This window comes from Elgaria multicarinata, chromosome 1, assembly GCF_023053635.1.
Source record: "Elgaria multicarinata webbii isolate HBS135686 ecotype San Diego chromosome 1, rElgMul1.1.pri, whole genome shotgun sequence".
Classification (NCBI taxonomy): Eukaryota; Metazoa; Chordata; class Lepidosauria; order Squamata; family Anguidae; genus Elgaria; species Elgaria multicarinata.
The window spans coordinates 56,545,683-56,569,197 of NC_086171.1; the positions used below are offsets into that span (position 1 = coordinate 56,545,683).

Consider the following 23,515-nt stretch of genomic DNA (forward strand, 5'->3'; position numbering starts at 1 on the left):
CCTCCAGCAGCATGAGATTGTGTGTGTGTGTGTGTGTGTGTGTGTGTGTGTGTGTAACAATGCATAAAAAGCATTGTTGTAAACCGCCCAGAGAGCTTCGGCTAGGGGGCGGTATATAAATGTAATAAAATAAAAATAAATAAATAAATAAATAAAAGCTAAAATACAGGTAGTTCAATATGTTTATTGTGTTATGTTTATATTTTTTATTTTATATATTCAAATGCCTCTTGCTTGTAATTTAGCTCAGAAAGGAGAAGAATGCTCTGGTGCTGAGTAATGATGGAAAGCTGTAATGTAACTCATATTACCTATGTTTTATTTCATTGTCTTCTAGATTTTCTTTGTTTTCATAGTGTTGTCCTTTCTTCTTTCGTAAGTTTAGCTCCTGAAGTACTTTTTACTTGTAAATGTGTGGAGCTAGATTAACTCAGCATTGAATTTTCTCTCCTTTCTGGTTTACCTATTTGAGATGCTATTTTTCCCTCAGCCTTTGCACATTGTTCAGAAGGCACAAGTGACTCAGGATGCAATCCTATACCTACTTACCTGAAAGTAAGCCTCTTCATTGGGACTTACCTTTAGGTAGACATGTCTAGGATTGTATTGTAAATTTCTTAGTAAACAACTAGGTAGAATCCCATCTGCACACGGTGCCTTATATTTCTGCAGGGAAAAGTCCTAAGGGCCTGGAATATCCATGAGGGGCTATCATAGCTCCCCACCTCTTACGGATACAGTAAGTGGGTGGGGGGAAATCATTAGACCAGACCCAAATCACCCTTTCTTCTCACTTCCTAGCTTTAAACTGAGATAAGGTTCACTCCTAGAATTACGTTCAATGCCAATGCCTGGAACATATAAAATAATAATAAAAGAAGTGCCTCTGAACATATGGAGGCTGCCCTGTCCCCTTTAGACTAAAAATAGCTCTTCGATATCTATAAGTAAAGGACCTCTATTCCTTTAACTAAATTTATTTTGATGATTGGACTCACTCAGACAAAAGCAACCACATAATGCATTATTGTTCATTGAAATCTACACAAATCCAGCCAGCTGTACTTAAGATACTCCCTTTATTGTTTTTGGAGTTCTCACTAAATATTTCCTGTGTAGTTAAAAACTTGTTTGTCTGCTTACAGTTAAATATTGGTAACTTAATGAAGCAGAAAGTTAATCTTTAGACTAAACAACCATGTTTTTTTCTCAGGTTACTTACTTAAAATAATGAAAAGAAATCCAGGAATACATATTATGCTTATATATACAGTTCCTCCATAATTTATTACATGTCTACCCCGTTCATATGTTGTGTGAAGAGGGTCCAGAAATTGAAAGGGTTGTGACTCTCCACCCCTCACCTGCCAATGTCCATTTGATGAGTGTGGAAATTTGAACCAGGGAAGCCTAAACACATAGAAATTTATGCACGTACATTTCCACAGGAGATAGAACCCTGACTATGATCACAAAAGCGGTCCTTTGGTGAGTCCAACTCTGTTTTAGAATGCAGGAGTTTTTCCTGCTCCTAGACTAACTACATTGGATCCACCGATGATATACTGAGAGATTTCATTACATTTAGGACTTAATTTTAGCAGGCACACACTGGGGCTTTCTCATTGCTAGGGTTCATCCTTGAAATATGTGAAGTTATATTAAAGAAAAGTGCCTTTGAGCATGTACAAACTGCTTTTCCCTTGCTACTGAAAAACCATAAACAGTGCCCATGTATCTCAGAACAAGGGTACGAATTTTCAGGAGCAGAAAGACCTGATCCAAGTTAGAAAGTAACTACATGTACACAATCGAGGCACAAGTGGAAGTGTCTACCAAATTCATTAGAGTCCCAGTTTTCTTTCTTTCATTTTTTAAAAGTTACTTTTGAGTCCCACTGGTTGTGAAAATAATGAATCGTTCAGTAAAGGGATTCTAGAGACTAGGGGGGTGTCTTCACGGTGTTGCTTTGCCGCTCCTTCCTAGTAAAACCCCGCGGTATTGCTGCTATGAGTGGTGGTGAGAAATTCCCATGCCAGGAGGGAGTGTGGACTTTCCAGTGGCCATTCGGTTTGTTGGGCCCGCCCCTTGCGCTCTTCCTGGCTTCTGGCAACCTATCAGCGGTCGCCATCTCCTTGGAATGCTCCCAGCTCGACGTTGAAGTGAGGTCACATGGTGGAAGGATTCTGGTGACTTTGCTTCAAAGGGAAAAGTTGGAGTAAGTCCCCAACTTTTAAAAATGCATTTCTAGGAGCTTCTCCACATGAGGCTAAGTACCACATCCTCACTGGGGTTTCTGCTTCCGGATTCCTGGCAGGATTAAGACCAGCTGCATTACATGATAAGGCCCAAAATCTGTTTTCTGTGTCAGCAAGTTCAGTATGTTTCGTTATACAGCCACTAAATAGAGCTGCAGTACAGTGTGATTCTGGAATCACACTGGTATCTTAGTACTTTATCTCTTATTGCATTTTCAGAGATTTAAATAGATTGGCTATAATGGCCAGAAAAAATGGGAGGGGTCCTGGAGGTTATGTAAAGGACCCACAAGAAAAACATGAGTGACCAATCATGACAGCACAATAAAAGCCTTGTATAGACATGCTCTAAGTTACATAATTTTGATTATGGAGTTAGTGTGTTAAAACTTGTTTTGTAAAAGTGCTGAAGAGGCACAAATCCCTACCTGTTTAAGCATGACCACTGACCAGAATGACCAATTAATGGTAATGTAAGCCATATATTAAGTGACTTATCACAGTTTATTGCGGAACAAGAATCCCTTGGATGAAATAAAAGCATGCTGCCCCCATCCTAGATCCAAGAGCTCTTGGATGTAACAGTCCTCCCTTCCCCTAGGGCTTTTAAAATTGCAACTGGACTTCTTTCATAAATCCCACATTCCCAGATGTACTCAGCTAGTTGCTTCCTTCTGGTGTCACTCAGCTTGTTTCTTCTTTTCTTCGGCCAACCACACGTTACGCTAAATGTGCAGCATGTAGCTACATCTTTGTTCTTCAATTAAGTAATAAGAGGAGAGTGTGTTTGTTGGAGGATCCCTATTGTAAAGGCAGTGTATGGTGAGGGGAGATGTACCTCTTCCTTCCCCAGCCACATTCAGAATGGCCTCCCACCTCTCTTGTACTTAATTGTATGGGGTCATGCTGGCTGGGAAAGTCCAACACACCTTGAGATCTACCTTCTGCTCACTCCTGCTCTAGATAAGGAAAAAAAATGTAGAAAGTTTTTAAAAACTGGCTAATTTAGGAGGTCCTTTATCACTCTTTATGATCTCTTGAAAGAGATTTACAATTCTATTTTTCAGGGGAAAGAATTCGGCCAAAATATATTTAAGATTACCTGAACATCTTACTCCCTGAGCAATGAGTCCCCACATGAAGTTGGCACAGTATTCACACCAATGTGGACCTCGGAATGTGTGGACCTGCAACACAGAAAAGGGGGCGTCTAAATTCATTAGGAGGAAGATGACTTGACAGATGGAACAAGTAAAAGGAAGAGATAAGCAACAAAGGATGGAGTTAAGAACATGTTTTCTTCACAGCCAGCCACATTCCAAATGCTGAGGGTAATAATAAGCCCAGGGAAAAGAAAAGTGTAATACAGTGTATTGGATCTCAAGAATTCTCTTCTTTTCCCAAGACAAAAACAAACAAAATCAAATCACATTGGATGACACTGAAATCTATTTAACTTTAATTTTAATGGGCTTAGTGTTTCATACGTATTAGTGAAGTGCAAAATGAATGCGCAGGGAGGAGCCGTCGCTCAGTGGTAGAGCACCTGCTTTGTATGCAGAAGGTCCTAGGTTGAATCCATGCCATCTCCACTAGGGATGGAAAACATATTTATCTGAGACCCTGGAGAGCCGCTGCCAGTCAATGTAGACCAGAGGTAGTCAAGATGATGCTCTCCAGGTGTTTGGCCTACAACTCCCATAAGGCCCAGCCAGCAGGACCAACGGTCAAGGATTATGGGAGTTAGAGTCCAAACCATCTGGAGGGCACCAAGTTGCAACCACCTGATAGAGACAATACTGAGCTAGGTGGTCTGACTCAGTAGAAGGCAGCTTCCTAGGTCCAACTGTTTATAACTCATAATCCAAACATTACATGAATGCAACTTTAATTAATTTCAGTGGAAGTTAGAGCTAGTTTACATGTTACAGCCACTGGGTTCGATCCGAGTTTAGTCATACTTCGCGCTAACCCATTGAAAACAATGAGACTTAAGTTAGTCAAGGTCCATTAATTTCAATGGGTCTATTCTAAGTATGACTAAATTTGGATCCAACACACTGTGTAGATGCCATTTTCAATGCCTATACATGGTTGCTGTTACTATGTGGTGAGATGCTCATGTGCTCATACATGGTTCAGAGAATTCATACTCTGCCAATGCAAATATTTCTTATAGTTTTGTAAAAAAAATGACCTGATTAACGTGGTGTGTTGTTAGTACCTGCTGCCAGCTAGATCTATACAACCAGGAGAATCAAGTGGTAGAGAGGACTGTCCCATATCAGGCTATTTGGCAGTATAGAAATGTAATAAATAAATAAATAAATAAATACATGTGAGGATACCTTTTTTAAATGCTCCTCCACTTAACCCCCCCCCCCCCCAAGTAAAACAATACTAGGACATCAAGGAGGAAGATTCTAGCCAGTTGTGCAGGTAGGTAATTTTAGATCCTAGACGTAACCATCTGGGAGGCCCCTTTAGACAGCCATGTGTGTGTTACTTCAGTTGTGAAAGACACAACTAACATTTCTCTATCCCATCACCACCACCCCAGCAGCGCCATTCCTTGGTTTACAACTGCTTCTACATTTCTTAAACGTTAGAACAAGAACAGCAGAAACAAAAATCCCAAACTGCACATGTTCAGCATCATTGAAAATAATATGCTGAGCATGTGCAGTTCGGGATTTTTAACACACACACATAGCTTCTTCATCCCGTTACTTTTCTGTGGTTATTTGGGAGCCCTGGACTTTGACTCCAAGGTCCATTCCTAAATGGTCCACTGGTTCTAGCTCGGAGATCTCCCTGTTGTAGTTTTTTGCAGCAATTTTTTTTTTAAAAAAAATGTAGCACAGCATTCAAAATGTGCTTCTCTCACCCATAGTCATAAATATTACAGCCCACTGTACTATGTCACAATGCATATGTAGATCCAGACTACTGCCCCCCACGTATTTATTTATTTATTTGGCTTCTATACCACCCAATAGCCAAAGATGTCTGGATTGTTCAAAGCAATGAAAACCATAAATACAACATAAGATGCACTATAAAAGTTTAAAATCACAGTATAAAATAGAAGTAAAAGTCAAAATGAAACTAAGCAGCAATACAAAGATTTAAAATACAATAACAGATTTAAAACAGAAAATGAAAGTCTAAAACGCCTGGGATAATATGAAGGTCTTTACTTTATGCAATGTAACTTTATGTAACTAACAGCATCTGAGGTTTTTCATATGGGCAGAGGCATCTCATCTCTTCTATGAGGCCAATGTACAGGCATTGTGTTCCATGTATGCCAAAGACTTCTTTCTCATAGAAAAGAACTGGATGGCAGCACTGTGCATTTCACTTTGTGGTACCAGGCTGCAGTTTGGACTGAAAAGGCTTTTAATAAAAGAAACAAATAATTCATTGAATTGTATAGAACCTTTTGATGCCCTACATTAAAGACAAAACAAAGGGGCACAATTCTGAAAAATGGGAACCCTTTATCATGAGAACAAACGTCTGATAATTTCCTCAGGCTTCCTAATATAACAATGTTAGTTCTTGATACTCAATTTCCATCCAGTGATGTCAAGGGATTTTCCTGTATCTTTCAGGACACTTTCTGGACAAGATACAACATGGTGTAACCAATGTTTATGCAAGGATCCCTGCACATTTCGAACCTTAATTCCATCTCAGGAAAACAAATTCTATACAAAGACAGACCTGTTTTCTGGATATGTAAACTTAAAAAAGAGCACTCTTTTGAGTTTGCATGTGCAGAGAATAAGTCCATCTTTGTATTAAAGGGATAGACCCTGAGGAAGAACAGAGGGCTCATCTACTGTACAACAAGCAGGATATTCCACTATGAAAGCGGTATGAAAGTCGTATATAAAAGGCAGGAGCCACACTATTGCTTTATGATGGTATTGAAGTGCACTGCAGGATCTACACTACTGCTTTATAGTGGTACTGAAGTGCACTGACAACTGTTGGGGCCCATGACACATCTACACTAAGCAGGATATAACACAACGAAGATGGTATGAAAGCAGTATATGGTATGTCTCAATGGGCCCCAGCAGTTGTCAGTGCACTTCAATACCACTATAAAGCAATAGTGTGGCTCCTGCCTTTTATATACCACTTTCATACTACTTTCAGAGTGGAATATCCTGCTTGGCGTAGATGAGCCCTAAGGCACAAAATGCATTGGGATCATTTCATAAATACTGGCTTGCACCATTTTTGTTTTTCTCTTTTTTGTCATGGTGCTCTTCTACTGGGTTCACCCTTCTGTGTTACTTCAGTACAACGTTTTACTACTTTAGGGCCCTCCACAGGTTGTGAGACTGCAACTCCCATTAGCACTAGCCGGCATAGGGAATAGTTGAAGGTAATGGGAATTGTGGTCCAACAGCATCTGTAGAACCACAAGTTGCCCACCCCTGAAAATTTGATATAGCTTTGATTATTTAATTAGTCATAATGAAAGATATTATGTGACTGTGACATGAACCTTCATATCATTAACAACGTTACACACTACAATCACTAAAAAAAAAAAAAGAGTCAAGAGGATCATTGTAACTTTTGACTCAAAAGGAATAACTAGAGGTTTGTAGAGCCATTCCGGGCAATGGTGCATCAAATACCAATTTTTGCATGTTTGAATCAACTACAGACACAGATAAACTATTTTTGTCTCGTGTTCCTCTCCAAGTTAAATAAGTAAACTTGTTTTATGCAGACCACAAAATTTAAACAGATCCTTATTCAAGCAAAAACACAGTAAGTGCCATTTTGCAGCAAATATAAGCAATGATAATGAACAGCATGATGAAACAGATGAAGTGTCTATTTTGCAGAAAATACAAGCTTTAAATTATGCATTAATGAATAAAACAGACATCTTTTGAAATTTAGAACATGGGTATGATGTGCAAAATTAAATCTTTTACAGTCTAGAATAATTAGCATGACACAGAGTTAATTTGTTTGTAGGAAAAGTCAAAAGTTGTTTAGCATTTAAAGACATTTTAGAGCAATCCTAAATTTTAGTGCAATCCTAGCTGAGGTTGCTTATGGTGGGGGAAGCAAGGTGGCAAATCACCCACTTCCAAAGCCCAGCCAGAACATTTAGCCCAACAAAACTCCCCCCCCCCCCGAAACCAATGGGAGTGAAATAAGCTATACTATATCCATTTTGGGAAACTGGAGGGCTTTGGATTGAGCAGATCCAATGCCACCTCTAACCCCCCGTCACCCAACAACATCCCATTTTGAGGCCTACCACCGGTGGGAACACAGCTAGTTGGTAAATTATCTCATCTGATCATGTTATCTACTCTGGCTTGAAGAGTATAAGTAGCCTTAAATATGGCTCAAGTCCAGGTTATCTGAAAGATCATATTCTCCCTTATGACCCTGCCCGTGCTTTGAGATCTTCAGGGGAATCCATTCTTTCAGTCCCACCGTCTTCACAGGCACGCCTGGTGGGAACATGAGAGAGGACCTTCTCGGTGGCTGCTCTAGTGCTCTGGAACACTCTTCCCAGGGAAGCTATACTGGCTCCCAACTTGATGTGCTTTCGGAAGCAGACAAAAACCTCTTTGTTCCAGCAGGCCTTTGATGAATAATCTGGGTCTCCATCTATGTTAAGGACTTGTAAAATTGTTTTATATTTTAAATATTTAATGTTTTAATATTGTATTTTTTAACTTCTGTATATTTCTTTTCATAGGTTTTAAAATGTATATGTTTAAAATTTTGTAAGGCCGCCTTGAGGCCCAGTAGTGGGCAAAAGGTGAGATACAAATGAATATAATCATCATCATCATCATCATCATCATCATCATCATCATCATCATCTCTCACGGATGCCAGAGGCTGGTAAAGAGCATGTTAAAGGGGAAGTTCAAGCAGAAAGCTGCAGGCACGGAGAAGGCTTATTGTAATACACCATTTCTACTTTCCTTGAGATCAAAATGATCTTCTGGTCTGTCGCACTACAACTTTCCACTTTCATAGTGAACCAATAGAGGAGTCCCACTGGAAGGCACTTTGCTTAGGTCTCTCTCAAACCTGGAGCCGTGATATGGCATTTTTAAATAACTGATTCCTAGTGTGCTAACTCTGCCCCAACTGTTGAAACACTGCAAAATACTTGGTAGAGGTGGAGACAGGTGAGCCTCTTAGAGAACATAAATGATTCTAAAGAAGGTATTCATCTATAACTAATTCATTTTGCTGTGTAAATGTGTAATAAGTGCTCCCATCCATTCAAGTTAACCTATATTGGGTGTAGGGGAGGTTCAAGATTATGTGACACAGTAGTTTTAATATTCTGTAGAATCAAGATACTTACTTATTTGAGAAAATTCTTAGCCCATTGAAATTGCCTGTTTTAATTGTTCTAATTTATCTTATATTCTGAAAGGGTACCAAAGTCTTCAATTAGTGACATAAGGGCTTGAATAGCAGTTTGGGGTTTGATAGAAAAATAATTTATTATTGATATATAATATTTTATGTTCAAGGCCTTCAATAGTAATTTTGGAGATAGCTGTGCCTTGCGTAATGGAACAAGCTGATGGCTCTAGTATGAAGCTGAATAGAAGGCATGAAAGAGGGCAGCCTTGATTCTTTCTAACATTATAAGTGCAGATCTTACTCCATTTGGTATTATCCTAGAGTATGGGGAAGTGTATGCATTGGAACAATATTTACTGCAGCTATTTTTTTTTGTTCCTAAAGAACAGTGTATATAATGTTGATCCATTAAATAAATTCTAGAAGAGAATTTGAGATCCGAGACATCATAGAGATAACCTTTGGACACTGTTGGAATCTTTGTCTGTGACCTAGGAATATTTTGAATGAGTCACAGGACTATGATAACACGTGTATTGTATACTCAACCTGTGTTACCTGAAAAAGTCAACGTCCCCTGGAACATGTCCGTTTTTCCAGTAATAGTATATTTGCTATGCTATTGTTAAGAGAATGAAATTAAGGCCTATGCTGTGAAAGGGGAAGTATGGTCTTCGTGGATTTGTAAAGTTGCCAGTATATAGTGATGATGACTGAAACTGTGTGTATTCTGATATGAAGGAAGTAGGTGTCCAATGTTCAACCCTGATAGAATGATGGAAAATATGGCCATAACCATTGAAAACATGGTTCACACTAGGTAAATGATTGCATCTACATGGGAAGTGCAAAATATGATGTGTGATGACTACCATATTGGGAAGGCTTGGTCACTACTCAACTCTTTGACACTCAGACTGATGATGTTTTACAGTTATCTTGTCCCCAACTTCCATTTTATATTCTCTCGGTTTAATTTTTTATGTTGCATGAATTACCAATGACTTCAAAGTAATCTCTCTAATGGAATTTTTAAAATAACCTTTTGTGGACCCAATTATTAACCATTCAAGTATGTAAATATTCATTTGGGAGCAGTTTTAATAACTGTAATAGTTGAATTTCATGGCTCATTGTTAATTATTTTTGTAATAAAGCTTATGACTTGTTTTGCACCAAAGGATTCAAATTCAAAGTTGGGAAAAATACTGCTATGGTTACCAAGATTTATCATGTGCAAAAATTCAACAGCCAACCAGCACTCCAGACATTATGTGCAAAGAATGCCTCTCACCCACAATGCCTTTTGTGTTAATCAAATCTGAGAAAATTGATCTTTATATGGTTTCCTTACCAAACACAACTGGCTCTTTCCATCATCATGAATGGTATTCCTGTACATAGAAGAGATCCATATGCATATCTGAGCACTGAGATATTCCTAGATTAGGGCATTAAACATTACCTCAAGGTAATATGTCACTTAAAAAACTGATGATACTAATGACTTATAGCTGAATTGATTTTACTACCCAATATCCATTTTACAGGGTGTGAATCTATTTACTTGTGCAAAACTATAGAGCAACCTTCCCCAAGACATCTGGTACCCCCAGATGTTTTGGACAACAACTCTCACCAGTCCTCACCATTAGCTATGCTGGCTAGAGCTGATGGGAATTGAAGTCCAAAACATCTGGAGGGCATCAGATTGGGGAAGGCTGCTATAGAGTTTAGTTCCTTTGATCTCTCATTGTTCCACTTGAAGATATGCAGGTGATTATGCAAAATGCGTCCACTGATGACCATAATGTCAGGTTATATGAAAGCTATAATGCATGTCTGACTTGTGATGGTTGTTTTGCACCTACAAGTAAACACTTAATGTTTGATTTACTGAGTGATGAACATGTCTGCCTGATTCTTAGTCTTTAGGTTCTCATAGTGTTTAGCGCAGTGTCAAATAATAGCGAAATATTTATAGAAGTCAAATGCATTTGAATTCATTATTAAAAGTGTTCTTTCCTAATCTTCTTAAGCTGTTCTACACCAATTACTAGGATATTTTGGGATTGTTTGTGACATCAATTAAAAGCAGTAATTTAGCTACAGATTACTTAAGCAACAGTAGCAGATTAGTGTCTTATTTTATTTTGCTTTGACAGGAAACAATACTTATTATTAATTTGATACTTAATAATTTGAGCTGTAGCAGCAGTTTTCATTTACTATGAAAATCTGTAAACTACCAGACTGGTTCAAATGTAATATCAAACTATGGTTTTGGATTACATGCAGAAGCCTGTCCTTATGTGCTCTTCCCTCCCCTCTTTGCCTCTAGCTCACCTCTGAAGAGAGCTGAAGCCTTTGCTTCCATTTTCAGTTAACCACAGTATATTGTTATGCCCAAATCAGTAAAACTATGGTTAGTCTTAACTATGACTTGAAGCCAGCTTCAAACCATGGTTTATGAAGTTGGCTTGTTTCCCTAATTATGCTGTAGTTACATTAATTTTATGTTATTTATTTATTTATTATTTTATTTATTTATTACATTTTTATACCGCCCAATAGCCGAAGCTCTTTTTGCGGTTATTGCAAACTGAAGGCAAAACTCAGAAGCTACTCTGACATTTTTTTTTAAATATAGTGGATAAAATATTCGATATGGATAAAGTAAATGGATCTGTGAAATTGTATTAGAAGTGTATGTGGATTTTGGATAGAAGTTAACATTTTTTATGCTACCTGAAACTATAACATCGTATCTAACAAGAACTTCAGTAGCATGAAAAGGGTGGGTGTATTCTTAAGAACAGTCAGACTCCATTCTGGGGTTGTAATTAGACAGAAAGTCTATTTACCACAAATAAAACTTTGTACTGGAAAACAGGCTCAATTCCAATGCCATTTTAAACTACACAAGTATCCAAGCTATTTGTAGCATTTCAGGAAAGTCTTGCAACACAACACTTTTTTCCTCATAACTGCAAATTGCTGCTAGATCTAGATTTGTTGAATAAAGCCCGATTCACACAGCCATTTTATGCAAGAAAGAATGATAAATCTATCAGCAAATCCACATGGCGATTTTTTAAAAAACAAACTTATTTTTAAATAAATAAATAATCTTTTAGATTTTTTTCAGTTACAGCTGGCAATTAGTCAAGTGAGGAGTCATAGGAAGCGTCATAACTGGTGCTATGCTGGTAGAGATGGAAGTCCATCAGAGGATGGTGTTTAGGGTACTTTTGACCCCCTGGTACTCCAATGGAAAGTAAGGCCTTAGCTAGACCTAAGGTTTATCCCAGGATCGTCTGGGGGTCATCCCTGTTCATGTAAATAACACACACGGGATCCTGGGAGCAGGCAGGGACGACCCTGGGATGATCCCAGGATAAACCTTAGGTCTAGCTAAGGCCTAGGTGTCCCAGTGGCGTCATTCTGCCACTGCTAGGGCCAAAGCAGGGTGGGTTGGTGACATGTAAATGATGTACGAGGAAGATCCATGGGATCCTAGGACTCTTGTTCCCCCTAAAAGGGCCCAAAGCCACACCTGCATACGCCAATTCTACAACTCCAAAGAGAGGTTTAAAAATATATATCTTCATCTCGAGGCCTGGCTGCAGCAAGCCAGAAGACTTTAGGATTTAAAGTTCTTTTTTTTATAATTATAATTATTTTTATTGTAATTGTATTGTAATATTTGTCTTTTCATATGATACTTAGAAAGTAGGATATTATATTCCCTTTTTGCTAAAATGTGGAACTTTGCTGCTACTGAAAGAAGCACAATCAGGCAATCTCCATAATACGTTTTCTAATTAGTAGTATTGTACTGCTTCCTCGTTGATAACAACTAGGGGTGTACAACTATTACAAGATTTTGTATGGTTCCTGATTCAGTGATTTGGAAAACAGCCTGATTTTCCTCAGACTAATTCAGAGATCATCCATTTTGACTCAAGTTTGAATCCGAATCTCAATTCAGAAATCCAAATTTTCTGCTTTCCACTGATTATCATTTCAAACAAGCAGCTATAAAGTCAGAATTGGAAGACATTTATAGGTAGTCTAGTCCCTTACAAAAGGACTTTGCATCCCAAATTTAAAACAAATAGGTGCAGGGGTTTTGTGATACATTCCTGGAAATTTTGAGTATTATTTTTAAGGGAGAAATAAATAACATATTTATTTCTTAGCAATATTGAATGAAATTTGCATGGACAGTTGCCTCTTCTGAGGGGATTAAGCCTGCCAAGTTTCAAATAAATAGGAAAATGGAGCTTTGCGCTAGAGCAGCCTTTACAGTTTGGTGCTACATTTTCCCAGGTCCCACAGACTCCCCACCAAATCTCTTTTAATGTTCTCCTAGGAGAGAGATCTTGCAAAGCCCAGGGATCAGTCCTCTGCATCCTCCCTATAAAGCACTGTGATTGTTGAGCACTGGTAAAGCCATTTACTGATTAGAAACTAGAGAAGACAGTCACAAAACTGCAATCCCCTACCCATACTGGTGTTTTCCTTATATGGATAACGTGGGCAGAATACATAGATTTTTGGAGTTATACTGACTGTGCTTCTGTGTTCCTCCAAATTTCATATATTTAACAGTGTTTAGTATTGGATTTGGTTCATTTTGGAGGAGCCTTGCTTCCTTTCAGACATTTTATGAATCTATCTGAATCAGCCTAATTCAGTCCAGAATTTGGGATTTGGCCAAATTTAATAATCACCTAATAACAACCAACATCACTCTAATAGTTCTTTTAGAGCAGAGAAAATGAGGTATTATTTTAGACAGTGAAAGAAAAAGCTGTTTCCACTTGTGTATCTGTGCTATTTTGCTATACCTGTACATGTTTCTGGTACATGACCTCAGTGCAACCTAGAGGTCATGTACCAGAAACATAGGAAAGGAAATGCTCCTCGTGTAGTGCTCAGATCTCAATTCTGCAATGTAACTGAAAGATGCAGTGTATTAACAGCCTCATGTAGCAAAGCCCTAAGAACTCAAAATTTTATATAGCAGGGAAATAACATACCTAGGGTTCTAAGCTTTATTTGCTAAATGTGCTTCAAAACTGCTTAATTGGCTAGAAAACACACACCCTGGTTCCTTATGCCAGATAAAAGGACCAAGTTGTATAATTGCAAATGTTAATACCAGGGCAAATGCAAATCTTCCTGTTTATCCTGCAATTCATGTTTAAATATAATTCTAGTTTTGTTTACAACATCATAGAACCTAGTGAGACAATCTTCTTTCCACGTCCTAAATGACTCAGGATCTTTCCTTGGATGGAAATAACCTTGCCCTACAAAAATGGATACTGGGAAAATAGACAGAGCTAGGAGATTGCACTGCCTGTCCTCAAATTGATGCTAAAATCAGTATTATTGTTGATAAAAAGTGGTTATTACTCATACCACTTCTTCTAACATATAATTTATTCACAAACATTTTTTTTAAAAAAATCTGACCAGCAGTTTGAATGCATAGTTTCAACTTATTGAAATTTAGGGTGACCATATGTAAAGGACAGGGCTTCTCCTGTATCTTTAACCATTGTATGGAAAAGGGAATTTCAACAGGTGTTATTTGTATACATGCAGCACCTGGTGAAATGCCCTCTTCATCACAACAGTTAAAGCTGTAGGAGCCCTGCTCTGTTTTGCATCTGGTCAAAAGGGCAGGCCTCCATGACAGGTTTAGTTTGCTGTAATTCTGCAAACATAAATAACTGCATCAGAATAGTCCACCCATATTAGTTGGTAGGCAGATTCTCATATATTTCCAAATTTTATCCATCCATTTGAATTGCTTAGTGGGACTGTAAATATGCCTTACTCCCACGCCCCGCTTGCCTGGGCATGGGGAGGCCGTTGCAAGAGGCTTGTTGCCACCTGTAGCTAGTAGGTGTGGGCATTCAGAGCAGGGTTTTGTGTTGGTGAGCATTCATAGGCACTGTTGCAGTTATTGGTAATACCTGAGGCTCCCAGCTCTGAGCCTTGCGGCCTAGCTGGTGAGATAAGGGTTACCTTTCAGGCCAACCGTCCTCACCCACTCAGAGCCCTGCGGCCTGAGAGGGGGTGCCACCGGGAAGCCTCCCTACCCAAAAAAGAGGCAAGCCTGTCCAATGGTGAAATGCCAGGCACCACTTCGCGGGCTATCAATGGCTTGCCTGATTCAGATACCAGCTTGTACTCAGGCCTTAAAAAGATGCCCTCTAGGCCTTCACCCCCTTTGCAGATCTTTAAATAAATGTGGCCCCATCAATCTGACTTTCGTGTCTAGCCTTGTTATTTCTCCCTCTCCACTTCCCACAATACATTGTTGCTGTGCAGATAGATTAATCTAATTTGGATTGTACTAACTTAAAATCAAATATTTTGCCATAGTCAGGTGAAGCTAAGTATGAAACACTGTCATTTATAGTGGATGCTGCTGATAATAGGGCCCTTGATCCTCAAGTGATTAATCACTTCTGCAAAATCTCAGTAGACCAAGCCAAGAGCCAGGGATAAAGAAGGCACCCTTGTTGGATTTCATGTCCAATAAGTAACCACTATGACCTAAAATTATTGATTTTAACCTGAGCTACAGGTTTAGTATAGGCCAGGGATAGGCAACCATTTGGGGCTATGGGTGCACTTGGCAATTTGAGAAATTGTTCCAGTCACCACTGTCCTGGGCCTCTGTGTCTAATGATAAAATTGCTAGCAGAAGATCTTTATTTTTGCAATAATTAACCATATTTAACGTTCTACGGATATTGTCAGAGAAAATCCCTTTTAGAGATTAATCATCTATTATTTCATTCAAAACTACATTAATAATATGATGTATCTATTGTTCTTTAAACTCAATCACACAAAACCATTTCAATAAAAATAAAAATAAAACAGGAATAGTATATCTAATACAAGTGCTTTACTTACTGGACTTATTTCTTATTTTTAACTTTAGCCAAGGCCTGATTTTATATTTAGTTATTCTAAGGAATGTGATCTTTTCAGCCACTTCATCCCAGGAAAGGATAAAGTTACAAGCAAATGCTTTTTATTGCATGTTCCTTGACAAAAGCACATGCCAAACATTCAGATGAACGCTATGTCATGAACTGTCTCCTCCATATGTATTCAGTTCTACAGCACAATTGTTTTTAAAGTGTTCCATAACAATTGGCCAAAATGCTACTTACGTAATATGTTATTTTCATCAACTTTTATAGTGGTGTGGGACAATTACAGATAAGCTAATCTAGTACCTAAGTATAATTTTATCCCTGATTCCCAATTTCATCTGAAATTATTAATTCACAACTTTAATTTATTAATTGGCATGTTACACATACATGTGCTTATAATTCCAGCCTGTCATGGTAGGTGCCCCAGTCTAAAGATGAAGCAGCCAGGGCTGAATAATACATGGAATTTTAAACAGCTTCCAATTCAGCAGCGAAGGGGGAATGAAGATGGCAATTAATAAATTGCATGGAGCCATTTTAAAAATGCCTGTGCCCCCTCGAAAGAGCTAATGTGGCATTTTTAAAATGGCTGCAGGCATATAGCCTGTTTGCACTTGGGAGGGAACTGCATATGTGGGACCCATTTGCACATTCCCATTTGGCTGGGAATACATGTGTGTAGTCTAACCTTAGCTGGATTCAGGCAAATAGGTTTATAATTCAACTAGAGTGCAGCCACCATGGTTTTGATTGGAGCCCAAAGATCAGAACATAATATTCTGATCCTTTGTAAATTTGTTTCTAGGATCAATTCAAGATCTTAGCATTGACCTTTAAATCCTTAAATGACCTGGGACTGGGGTGTCTTCAGAAGAACTGTCTCCTTTCATACGAATTTACCCAATACTTTTATACTACCTTCGACTGTAAGACGCCATCAATTGTAAGACGCACACTAATTTCAGTACCACCAACAGAAAAAAAAACACTAAGACACACCCGCGATTCTAATACGCACCAAATTTTTAGAGATGTTTATATGGGGAAAAAAGTGCGTCTTAGAATCGAAGAAATAGGGTATTACAAGGGCCCCTGTCTGAGGGATGATGGGAAGGTACGAGAGAGAGTCTTCTCAGTTGTGGCTCCCAGATTGTGGAACAGACTTGTTAGAAAGGTATGCCTGAACCCATCACTGACTGCTGGTGGTTTTATTCCAGTATGTATTAAATTAAATATCCCTTCTTTAATGGGTTTTCAACTGTTGTTGTTTTCTATTTAAATTATTTGTTGTATTTTGATTTCATTGTTTTATTTTATTAATTGTGAGTTTCCTTGAGTACACTAATTGTAAAAAGGTAGGCTATAAATTATTGTAATCAAACAAACAACCAATCAATCATAAATTAAAATTATTTAGGGAAACATCTTCAATTCCTTTTTTTTAAAAAAAATATTCACCACATTTTAGTATAAGCTTGTGACACCAGATTGTGCTTCTGCACAGTAAATAAACATTTGTTCCACAAAAAAGCATTATATACTTTCCTGGTCATGTTACGTTTTCAAAGTACTTCTTAAAACCCTCACTGGTCTTTTTTAAAAAAATCATGCATTTTTTCAAGTCATGCATTTAAAGTTTGGAAAAATAATCATATGATTTACCAGTTAACTTATAGCTCTTTTCAAACAGGAAGCAAGAGGGTATGCAGAACACTAGAGCGAACAAATAAAAGGTTCTGGGCACACATCCAGTTTTAAATCAAAGACCAAACAAGGGGAATTTTGAAGAGGAAAGAAAGAATGTATAGGTCAATGTGGAAAATATGCCCCAAGTCATGAGAAAATATTTTGCTGGCTAAAGTGAAACCATTTTTCATATAAAATGATGATTACGGGGAAATCTGGAAGCATTAAGAATGTTTCAAACAAGACAGAAGGGGATGTCTCCTTCTCCATTGGAAAACATTGGCTTTTATGATGGAGGATATAAAAAGAGATAATGGGGAACAATTTAATATATGTTTGTAAATGTTTTTATATCGTTCAATAAGCCCCCTACCCTTTACATTATAATAGGAGTCTAATACATTCGGGTCAAAGCAGTGTAAATGAAAAAAATGTAGAACTATTTGTTAAATCATTGTAAATAATTTAAATCCTTTTACATTAGGAGGTGACAGACTAATATAGACAAAAAGTACTCCCCCACTAACATACGACTTGTGAAATCATTACATTTGTGCACTAGTATACTCTACAGAAGTTGCCATCTGTCCCTGCTGGAGGTAGCCTGAGATTTCAACCTTCTCCTCCCTCTTTGCAATAGATCCTTGCTTCTTTTTAGTGAATTGGCTTGGTGACTGCCAGCAATAGGCTTGCTTTTACATAGTGGTAAACACAACCATAACTTCTTGACAAAGCAAGTGGTAGTGGTGGTGGTGGTGGTGGTGGTGGGGATAGAACATGTGGCTAAGCCTTGTGAGTACAGAGGGTTGTTCTCCATCCATTCCTGCTGAGCACTGAACAGCACTTTGAATACTTTTCACTGTGATTGCAGGAAATTGTCTTAAACTGGAACAAATGCAGCAGTTCCCACAAAAGACACGGAATGAGATGCCTGGAATCCAAGTTTCTAAAAATGAGTCATCTCTTCTATGCACACACATTGTCCCAAGCATTGCCCAAGGGGAGTGGGTGGAAAGAGTCTTTCTAGACAAAAGTCCACACCATCGAAGCTTGCTTGTACTTGCAGTAGGTTCAGCTAATGACAAGTGAGGGCAAAGGATTTCTCCAAGAGCCAGCTCAGTGGGGCTCCAAGAGAGCTTCCTTGGCACATGGAGCCCAACAAAAGATATTAAACAATGCCATCACACCACTCTGTCTCTGTGCCACAGATTCATGTCCTTCATAATTGATACAAATGCTTAACACAAGAACACTCTTCACAGGCAAAATCAAGAATTGTGGGTAGACACATTTTCATCAATTTTAGAATGCACATGATGTTAAAACAAAAAAAGAGCTACATATAGATCATGAACCAAAAACTTTATTCTGAAATATGTCCCATGCCTTTGAATGAGACAGTTACATGTAAGTATGCTTAGGATTGTGATCTCATTGCTTTTAATGAGACATCAGTGTGTGTCATCAGGAGGAAATGCAGCCCATGCCTATATTTCAGCAAGATCAAGTGAGTTCTTCTGAGCAACGAGATTCATTCCTCTATCACAAAGTTTTATACAATCAATGGTTCTTGGTATAGTATGAAATTAATAAACATTTAAGAAATAGAGATTAAACCACACACACACACACACACACACACACACTGACCTGATGATATAATCAAAGCACAAGTAAAACAACACAATAGCTTTCAAAGCAGAAAGAGTCCATAGAAGTCCTTACCTTAAAATTGTGTGCTTTTTCATAGTTGAAATGGCTGTCATTTTGTGTTAATGCTGCTCTTCTGACCAAAGAGGTGATCTGTGAATAGGCAAATAGTTTCAGAGGTTGCCACAAGAGTGCCCCCTTGACTCCCATCTTAACCCCCAATGCCACTGCCAGCAGCTCTTGGCGCTTCCTTCCACGCTTAGATTTGTGAACCACGGCACAGGCTTTCTCATTTTCAAGCCATAACTCCTCGGCGAACATAGTGCTTGGATCCCAGATCTTTTCCCTGTCTTCTGCAGATCCTGGGAGGCTGAATGCTGTCAGGTTTGTCCAACTGCTTCTAATGTTAGACAGCAGATTTGAAGCAGCTGCAGCAGCCCATTCTGCAGAGACCTCTGGCATGTGACTTGAATGGGCTGTCTTGTGTGATGGAAGGAGCTTCTGCATCTGAATAAGTAACGGTCTGCTTTGTGATACTTCTTTAAAGCAGACGTGTGTCTGAAACAATAGCCTGAATTCATGTACGGAACAGCTCCCCCTTCTCTGCCCTCCCCCCAGCAGTGGTATCCTGCCAGACACTGAAGAAAGAAATACAGGCGGTAGGACAGCTTTACAGCTTCACGCCACAACACATTTCAAAGGATAGATCACTTCTACTCGGGAGCATCCCCCACCCCTAATAAATGACTCTAATGCTGCATCCAATTGCACTCAGAGCTGAAGACTTGTGAGCTATTCCAGTACAAACACCACCAGATTAAGCCTTTAAACCCCAATGATTGTTTAATCTTGCACAGCTAAAAAATCTCTTCTTTTTCATATCCTGTACAAGTGAAAATCTGGTAGCACTTGAAAGATTAGTAGCAGTTCTTTGCAGTGCATTAAATTAAGAATGGTTTTGGTGGGCTCTGCTTTAGGATAAACTAAGTAATTCGATTATTTTAGTATTCCTACTGATTATTTCAGTAGAAGATGAAGCTACAGATCCAGTCTATCATTTGATTTACACTGAAAACACACAGTGTGCCCCACTGAGAAAAACAGATTCACTGAAGCATATGGGCTTGCCCAGGCAATACAAGTGATACTGTAGGGTAGTGACTTACTGTACAGATGCTATGGCTGTCATGAAGAAAGGTCACTGAGAAATAGCTCTATACTAGTGGGACTGGCAACAAAATGTTACAGTGAGCAGTCTGCCTGTTCAGGGGTCCAACCAGCCAGCCAGCCTCTTTTCCAGAATGCTTCAATCTATTCCCCCTACCTCTCCATGGTTTTCTGTCCACCCCACCTAGCCATAACAGAAACTTAGCATTTTGTGGCTATTGAGCATGCTCAGTTCTTATAGGACTATGTATTCAAGTTATGAGTTGCCCTATAGCCAAAGTTATCAGAGCAATATACATAATAAAACAAATACAATAAAATTAATGGTAAAATATTAAATGAATTTAAAAGAATTTAAAAGCAGCCACCACACTAATTTTAAAAGAAGGAACAAGTGTCAAAGAGACTAAAACATGAAAAGGATGATTTTAAAAACACAGCTTTAAACATATCTTTGAAAATAAAAGAAGCAGCAGTTAATAAGTTTTTTTTTAAAGGTCTGGGAGTATAAAGGCCTAGGATTTGGGGGGCAAATTTTGCTTGGTGCCAAAAAGTCAACAAAGTACGTGCCAGGTGGACCTCTCTAGGGAGGGCATTTCACAATTTGGGGGCTACCACAGAAAAGGCCCACTCATGAGTAAAGATGGTACAGCACTGGGACAATATGGTCATAACATCCAGGCCCAGTCAGTACTCTTGCTGTCATATTTAGTACTAACTTCAGTTATTGGATGGTCTTCAAGGGCAGTCCCACATACAGATGAACTACCCACCAACGGTACCTCCATCTTGATTGGGCTGCATTTCAATTTATTGGCCCTCCACCAGGCCGTTATCATGGCCAGGCATTTATTATGCACTCCCACTGCCTCATGTGGATCTGATGAACAATAGAAGTAGAACTGTGTCATCAACATAGTGATGACATTGCAGTCTAAGTCTCTGATAGCCTCACTCAGCAAGTTCAGGTAGATATTAAATTACATGGAAAAAAATGGAACCTTGCAGGACCCAAAAGCACAAATGCCATGGGGTTGAGCAGAAGTCCCTCAGCATCACCTTCCAGAAATCACCATCCAAGGATGAGTGTAAACACCACAAAGCCAAGCCACCAACACCCAACTCCAGAAGGATACCATGGCTGATAACATCAAAAGCCACTGAGAGAGCCAGGGGGCATCAACAGTGTTGAATTCCTCCTACTTCTCTTTCAGCAAAAGTCAACTCACAGGGTGATCAAGGCAGGTTCCATACCAAAACCAACTGAACCTAAACCCCAACTGAAATGGATCTAGAAAATCTTTTTCATCCAAGATTTCCTGGATCTCATTGATCACTTAAGCACATTGCAGAAGAAGGGAATGTTAGTGACTGGCTAGTGAATTATTCATATCTTTTGGGTCCAAGGATGTCCCCACCACCACCAGAAGTGGTCTCACTGCTGCCTTATTTAAGGAGGCTGGAACCACTCCCTCCCATAATGAAGAATGTATACATTCTTGGATCCAGCCAGTCATCCCCTCTCTACTAGATGAAATATGCCATGAGGGGCAAGGGTCAAACAAACAGATAATTGGTTGAACTTTACCAAGCACCTTGTCCACATCTTTGAATCTAAAAACTGAAAATCACCCAACAGTATCTTAACAGACAATGCCCTGGATACTTTCACAGATTGAACTGCCTGAACTGTCATGGCAGATATGAATACTTTTGTCCTTGAAAGGTTTTGCAAATGTGCTGTAGCATGCCACCAAGGATTCTATCAGATTTTGCACCAGCCAGAATCCAAAAGGCCCTGAACCATTCAGAAAGCCTCTGTTTGACAACACTGGTAGGCCACAGTGGTGAAGGGAAAAAAACCATACTTCTTCACCTTCATCACTGCTACAAGGTAGGCTTGTTAATGAGCTTTTATTTGGATTAGATTGGATTTGAGACATGTTTTCCCCCACCTGCATTCCAGTTATCTCCCACTTTGATTCATTGCCCTCAATTCAGATTGATTCCACTGCAAAGTGGACGAGGGCAATCATATGCTCATCTTCATATTCCACAAAGCAACCAGGGTTTTAACAGGAGCATCAACTATAATAGCTGGAAAATCCCCCCAGACTCCTCTGGAATCCGTTAGCTTCTGGAGCAGACTTTCCTAATACCCCACCCCTGCAGAGAGGAATAGTTTCTGCAAGCCTAAATCTCAATGGGACTGGGTCTGATCATGACAGGGAAAAATATGCAAGTTCCTTCATCCTCCTCCTGTCTAATAGAGAAAACCAAATCCAGAATGTGAAATCCTTCACCATCCTCCTGTCCAACAGAGAAAACCAAATCCAAAGTATGACTGGCTACATGTTTTGAGCCGATAACATGTTTGGACAGCCCCATGGACACAACATATATTTGGTAGTCTTCAGCACCAAATCTGAGACTAGCTCCATCAGCTCAGGCAGGGAGACTGATGGGCAATGGGGCAGGCACTGAATTTGTACATATTTACAATATGGCAAATATTAATGTAGTTTAGATCCATTGCATTGAGACTGTAACTCGCCTATTCCTGTTCCTCAAATATCTTGGAGGAAAATGTTGATTAAATGTTCTATCATGTAAGCAAACAACAAATGTATTGCTGCCTATATCATTTAGGTGTAGATGAATGATCCATCCCTGATTTGAAAACCTGCAGAGGCAGGTGGCCAACCTCAGTAAGATCAGGTTATGCAATTTCCTATAGTGTCCTATTATAAGACAGCATTTTGTCAGTTCAGTAAATTCCAAGGTTAGATTTTCAGATATTACACTTGTTGAATTTCTTTATTCCTCCAAGTAAATCACAATGCCCCTGCCTACCCCTCAATCTCTTCCCTTTAAACAATTTCTATACATTTCATTGCTCAATATGTGTTACTAAATAGACCCTCTATCTAGCTGATAAGACAGCTGGCTAGTACTATTAAGCAGGAGTTTTAAACTTGGTAAACAGATATGGATCTCCCCAATGGGGTGACTTTTGATACAACACTGTGTATCATCACCATACCATTAGTGTATTGTCTTCTTTGGCAGCTTGGCAATCATAATACTGAGCTGCAAACAAGTTTCTCTTCCTGTGCATATGGTCAGCCTTAATCAGACTGAAAGTATTTTAAAACAGTCTCTACTGTTTGAGGGTGAGCAACTCACCTCCCCAACTGTCTTTCAACATCATATTAGCACAGAATAAGAACTAGATGCTTCTCTTATTGACATTGGGATGAAAAGGCCATTTTGTTTGAAATATTTACCTTAACATGTTTAAGAACCATAATTTTAATTTTCTCAAAGTTAAAAAAAAACTTAAACATTGTAAAAGTGCTGATGGTTTGCTAAATACCTCTTTGTTTATGGATTCCTGTCACAGGT

The 23,515-nt window shown here is 38.9% G+C and overlaps 1 protein-coding gene across 1 annotated transcript in view; it reads right to left on the bottom strand.

Annotated features, from left to right (window-relative positions):
* CHN2 (chimerin 2) overlaps positions 1-23,515 on the bottom strand; it is a 169,709-nt gene that overhangs the window by 14,311 nt on the left and 131,883 nt on the right. Inside the window, exons 7-8 of the mRNA XM_063128712.1 lie at positions 19,019-19,096; positions 3,361-3,445 (exon numbers count right to left, since the gene is read on the bottom strand). Coding sequence (XP_062984782.1) covers positions 3,361-3,445; positions 19,019-19,096 — 163 coding nt within the window. The remainder of the gene's footprint in view (positions 1-3,360; positions 3,446-19,018; positions 19,097-23,515) is intronic.